The sequence below is a fragment of the Anarhichas minor genome, unplaced genomic scaffold, assembly GCF_050575085.1.
Source record: "Anarhichas minor isolate MPS153535 unplaced genomic scaffold, ASM5057508v1 ptg000090l, whole genome shotgun sequence".
NCBI lineage: Eukaryota > Metazoa > Chordata > Actinopteri > Perciformes > Anarhichadidae > Anarhichas > Anarhichas minor.
The window spans coordinates 811,394-817,500 of NW_027466536.1; the positions used below are offsets into that span (position 1 = coordinate 811,394).

The 6,107-nt window shown below is 42.0% G+C and overlaps 1 protein-coding gene across 1 annotated transcript in view; it reads left to right on the top strand.

The window, feature by feature from the left end:
* The first annotated feature begins 1,127 nt into the window (after positions 1–1,127).
* LOC142938760 (uncharacterized) overlaps positions 1,128–6,107 on the top strand; it is an 11,804-nt gene continuing 6,824 nt past the window's right edge. Inside the window, exons 1-5 of the mRNA XM_076082154.1 lie at positions 1,128–1,326; positions 1,519–1,605; positions 2,143–2,216; positions 2,520–2,643; positions 4,646–4,839. Coding sequence (XP_075938269.1) covers positions 1,259–1,326; positions 1,519–1,605; positions 2,143–2,216; positions 2,520–2,643; positions 4,646–4,839 — 547 coding nt within the window. The 5' untranslated portion in view covers positions 1,128–1,258. The remainder of the gene's footprint in view (positions 1,327–1,518; positions 1,606–2,142; positions 2,217–2,519; positions 2,644–4,645; positions 4,840–6,107) is intronic.

Consider the following 6,107-nt stretch of genomic DNA (forward strand, 5'->3'; position numbering starts at 1 on the left):
CTGAAAACAACGGGTTTGTTGTTTCTCTACATAAATGCAAAATGAATGGGTCTTTTTTTTTTTTTTTTGCCTAATTTTTTTGAGGGAAACTGGATCAACGAAAACTCGAAACCAGAAGGCAATATGTGAAACATGTTTGTTTTTTTCACAAGTAAAAAAAAAAAAATGCACATTGTTTGCACTTGAATGACAGATGAAAATGAAACTACCCGCCACCCCCCTGTTTTCAACAAGTCTTAAAACGGGACAGTATAACTGTTAAAGGGGCATTCCACCAAATGTACACATGAAGCACAGGCTGACGCGTTATGACGTTAGCAGCACTACTTAGCCTAAAAACAGTTATTATGCCTGTAAGTGCCCTGACAACCTGATAGGCAACCTAATTGCTGTTCATAGCATAGGTGAAACTTGAACACGAGTAAGAGAAATTAAGGTTGTTTTGTCGCACTATTTTTTTAACCATTGAGTGTAAAGACCCAGCAATAATCCCCTGATTGCCTCATACGGGAATTGCATATGTTTCCTGTGCTGGACTATTGTTTCATTGTCAGTGTTATAAACCTGCAAGAGGATGGTACACATAGGTACACAGGTATTGTAAAAAAATATAAAGATAAAAGTCTGCTGCTGGAATCGAGCTTGCACCCAATGTCTAATCATAATGACCAAAACCTTACACAAAATCACAGGGGACAGGAGCAACAACCAGAGAATGACATAGAGTTTAAAAAAAAGTCAGGTCTGATATAACCCTGCAGTGACCTATGATTATATATACGATAATGTGCTGAACAGCTCCAACATAAACGATATTTTGTTTCACTCCAACTGTTTATGGGCGCAGTGGACATCTCACAGACACTCCATTTCAAAACCTCAGCTAATAAAATCATAAAACGAAATATTTGTTTAGAGATATGCATTGGGTATAACTCTTTAAGGGCAAATACAGATGGGTGACATATGTGGACTGATGGCTTTGAGAAAACTAGCAGCAACAGGGAAGGATCAAAACATGATATATCCAAAAAACGTGCTGGTCCAGTAGGTGGCGGTAATACTGTAAACTGTAAACACCAGAAGAAGAGCTGCTCCCCCTCCTCCCCCTCTTCCTCCTCCTCTTCCTCCTCCTCCTCCCCCCACTACAGGGAGGGCTGTAGTAGAACACTGGTGGAGTAACGCCAAGCAGCGTTTTATCCTCACTCTGTCGGTAAAGGCGCAGGTTTATTTGGGCAACATTGCAGTGCAGATAAAAATGTCGTTGTGGGCGAAGTCGTCTGCAGCTGCCCGGCGGCCACCAGCTAACGCGAACCCAAACGGAAGGTAAGCCCCAATGGTAGCACGTTTAGCATTAGCAGCGGACATGCTAGGTGGTAGCAGCAGCAGCAGTGGAAAACAAAACAGTGTGGGTTTCTACAAACTTGACACCTGCCTCCTTCCACCACCAGTCAACGGTAGTACACGTGAGTTGTATGATACGGTGCACTTAAAAACCTCTTCCTGTGTGTTGTGCAGCGGTCAACAGCTGCGTCTGTTTCGGAGAGGAGCGCCTTACCCCACCAGAGAGGAGAGGAGCGAGGAGCTCAAGGATGTCCTAGACAGGTGACGTTTACCAGCCTTCTACGAGTCACCGACATTCATCTGTCAGCCACCGCTGGACAGCTGTAGTAGGAGATCCATCTGGGCCCCTCTCATTCTTAAAGATTTCCATTTGTAATAATGGACAAGGAATGTGTTGTGGCACACAGAAAAAAAAAAAAAAAACATGCATCGCAACTGGTGTGGACTGACGAGTTCCATGGTATGCTTGGGCCGATTGATAATAAGCAGTGGCTTTCTGTAACTGCTGCTACTGCAGTATGGAAGTGAATGGCTCTTGTTTATTGTTGCATCAGTTAGGCTGGGACAGCTGACACCTGATTTTCAGTCAACATGGTTTAACCTAAATATTTCAGCAACTTACAGCAGAATGTTTGGATATGGATTCATAATTTCAGAAACTCCATTTTGGGTCTTTTATAACAGCTTCAATCATATCATGTCATCACATACAGTGACCTAGTAAACAGCAGGCATAGAAAGGCCTTCCTCCATAAAATGTAACTGAAAGATGCTCCTGTTTCACCGCGTTTCTTTCAGCTACGAAGAACTGGAGCAAATTCAAAACTACAGCGGAAGTGTGAAGTACGAGGCGTACAAGCATCAGCCAAACGGTGAGAAGGTTTCTCTATATTGATCACTAAAAGCACAGTAACCACTTTGCACCAGTCTCCATATGAAAATCCATGCTAAGTAATTGTGTTGCTGCAGCTTTAATGAAGTAAAACTGCATTTCATCAGCGTTCCCCATTGGTTTATATCACATCTTATGTTATGGTCATATGTGTAGGCCATTTCAATGACCTTGCTTACTGTTTTTAAATGAACCAAACATCTGCTCTCATTTCTCTACCTTCAAATTCCCATTTCTCTTTTATCCTCTAATCTCTCCGTCTCCCTTTACCCCACCCCACCAGCCAAGCCAGACGGCTGCACTCCAGCAGACCGACGTAAAGCCCTGTATCAGAAGTTCTACAGACAGGTGCAGGAGGAGAGGAAGCCCGCCGACTGCGTGGTCCTCTCTGTCACCAACCGGTGCCTGTGAGTACTCATCATTCAAATCTAAACAACAAGCAGTCCAGGTAGAAGTTCGCTTGTACATGCAGGGTTTGTACTTGACTGCTGTTTTCATTACTTTCATATAAAAGTATTGTTCCTGTTGTACTTGCTGCACACACTCCAAATTCCCTTTCGTACCTGGGCCACTGAGAATCAGTGGATTGTACGTCGGATGTCGGAGGTGTCGATAGCCGAATCCACACCCTTGAATACATGCGTATTGTAATTGTATTGATATTTATTTCTCTAACAGTGTCAAGCACACGCGCCGTTCCACCAACGCTTTCTATCCACTGTACAGTAGATGTATGTGTAATATGACTTGGATCACACATTCTCTTAAAAGGGTACTACTGTTGCATACCAGCGACATGCTACACCCACACACACAGGTCAACATGTGTGCTAATGGTTCAGCAGTGGATGTTGCACTGAGCTCAATAATGAAGTCCGGTAATTTGATCCACCTTCATCCCCCTTCGATGCAAAACGAGCGCTGCTCTGTAGGGTTACTGTTGCATCCTATGTACAAATGATGGTAGAAGTGCATAAAACATTTACGCTCACGACACAATGCAACATCAAAAATAAAGTCATGCAAGACACTCACACACACACACACACACAAATGGCAACTTTGAAGCTATACCACATTTGGAAGCTGCGTCTGCATCTATGGAGTGACACGGTCGCAGTAGCAAACCAACAGCGCTAACTCTGCTATGCTACTAATCATGAGACCTAGTTTGGATATCAGCAGGCTGTCCAGCACATATTACCGTAATATTGTAATTGCTTTTCTTTTAAAAACGTGTAGAGTTTTGATTCTAATGTCACAGTAGGACAGATGTGAATGTTGTCGTTCACTTTGTGTTCTGGTTGCAGCACACATTTTGCATAGTGCATTCATTCAAATGCCTATTTACCACATTAGCAAATGACTTTATAGCCAGTTTCACATGCCATAAGGACGTATGAAAATATATTGCTGCTGGTTTGAATAGTAAACACCAAACCTCTGTAGGGTTTAAAAGGTGGCTCTGGCAGCTGCAGTCAGCTTGGATGCTTTGCATTAACATTGAATTCTAATGAGGCCTCAGTTTCCCTGTGGGGGAGGGGGGGGGATAACAAGTATCACAATGGCCATGAAAACATCTGAAACCACTCCTGCAACATCAAACTCTCTTCCTCTGTCACGTACACTGTGGACAGACAAACTGCTAATGTGATAGCGGTAAGCAGATGCTGTTTAATTTTTGTTCACCCAGTTCTTCCAAAAGCTGCTTTGTCCTGCTTCTATGTCGGTGGATGTCCTCCTACGTCTACCAGAGTTGGTATCGCTGCCTCTTCTAACACATTTCACATTGCACGGTCGCTGAATTTTGGAGCGTACATTTGGGAAAGAAGCCCGCGCTCCATTTTTCACGGGGACTAACATGAAAGCATAACATTTACCATTGGCGCTTTACAAAGGTGTAGCCTACATGCCTCCAAACGCAGCCACATGCAGACATTTATCCACAGCTGTTTCAAACGCCAGCATTCAACAGAGTGTGCTCTCAAAAGTGCAAACTGCCAGTAGCCGCTACAGCGGTTGTGTTTTTTTTGTGTTGGTCCTTCCTTGGACAGAAGGACCGCCATTCTTTGCAAATTCACACAAGTCTTCCATATGAGTAAGACCCTCTGTTTTACTCGATATGCTACCTAAACACATACTGCTACAACACTAAATACTTCCACGAGAGAGCCAAAAATCTGTGTTTTGGTGCCACACAAAGCTCCACATAACGCTACACTTGTCTAATTGAAGATCCATATAAACAGATTTCACCACACAAGAGGAATGATGAACTTTCTTCACCTTATACATCAAGAAATAACTCTCTGTTCCTCTCAGATATACCATTTAGGTTCCTCTACATGCCGGCGGAGTCCCATAATACAGACATGTCAATTTAACAAAGTGTTTCTCTTCCTCTCAAAGGGATTACCCCAAATCGCTAAGCCAGTGCTTGCAGGAGCGTGGCCTGTCAGTGGAAATGCTCTACCTTCAGGCGGAATCGGGCCTGACCCGAGCTCTGCAGGACGTCCGAGCAGACGGCTCCCCGTTATGTATTCTGGTGGAGCAGACAAACGTAGTTCTGTCCTCCTGCACTGTTATCATATTCTCAGAATCAAGTAAGTCCCTGCCCCCTCATTCCTTGAAGCTTAGCCAAGCCACCTCAGTGACCTCCTCCCCCTTTTCAACCAATGGTCTATTGCAGCTTACGTTTTACTTGGATTCCACCAAAAAAAAAAAAAATCTTAAATATAGATTTCACATGAAACCAGATAAAAACAAGAAATGCTCCCATTAAAACACCAACAAGTAGATTTCTAAAGCTACAATTCTGCACTCGACTGAAAAAGACAATCTCTGAGTCCATCAACTATTCACATTATTCATTCAGTATATACATCAATGGCTCATCATCCACCGGCTGCCACTGTAATACACTTTGACATTACATGACAGCTCACACTTAACAAACTGAAAGAAGCCCAAAAGTAGCGATGTAAAAGGGTTAGTTCCACGTTTTGACACTACTCTCATATCTGTCTGGATATGAAGCTACCAGCGCCTCCAAAGCCCACTGATTAACACTTTGGATCCTGTTTGTTTTTATCTTCACATAAACCTCAACACGGCCAGAACAAAGTGTAAAAACGACTCATGGGGATTTTACAGGGCAGCGTTCATACGCGTTCTGGAAAACCCAGGCTAGCTGTTTCCATTTTATGCTAAGTTAAGCTAACTGGCAGCTAGCCGTAGCTTCACATGGACTGTACAGGCATGAGAGTGGTATTAAAAGTGAACAAGCAAACTTCCCAAAATGTCAAACTATTCCTTTTTTTTCTTTTTTTTTTTTCTTTTTTTTTTTTTTTAAAGGAAAACTCTGGACTTTGGATATATTTTCAAAGCTTGGGCCATCGGCTTTATTAAGATTGTCAATATATATATATACCATGAGCTGCATACAACTGATCAACACATAGCTGGCTACAACAATTTCTATATTTATAATGAAAATGATTTAATCATGGGGAAATACACGTCACTGATTCATTAATGTGATTTAGATGCCCCACAAAAACATTTTGAATAGCACACCATGCACAAACAAATATGCGTTATATACAAGAACATCAAAACTGTGCAAAGGAAAGTTATTATTGCATGATAATGCTTATTTCTGTGTAGTTTACAAAAAGGAAGCCAAAATACATTCTACACAACAAAAACAAAATCTTAAAGCAAATATAATAAAGGAATTATTTATTGCACCGGATAATTTAAATACACAAATCATCTCACGTTTTACTGTCTCATGTCTAAATGCATGAGGAAAAAAATAAATAAGTGTCCCAATCAAGTATTTTAAGTCCAGGAACATAATGCAGCCAGA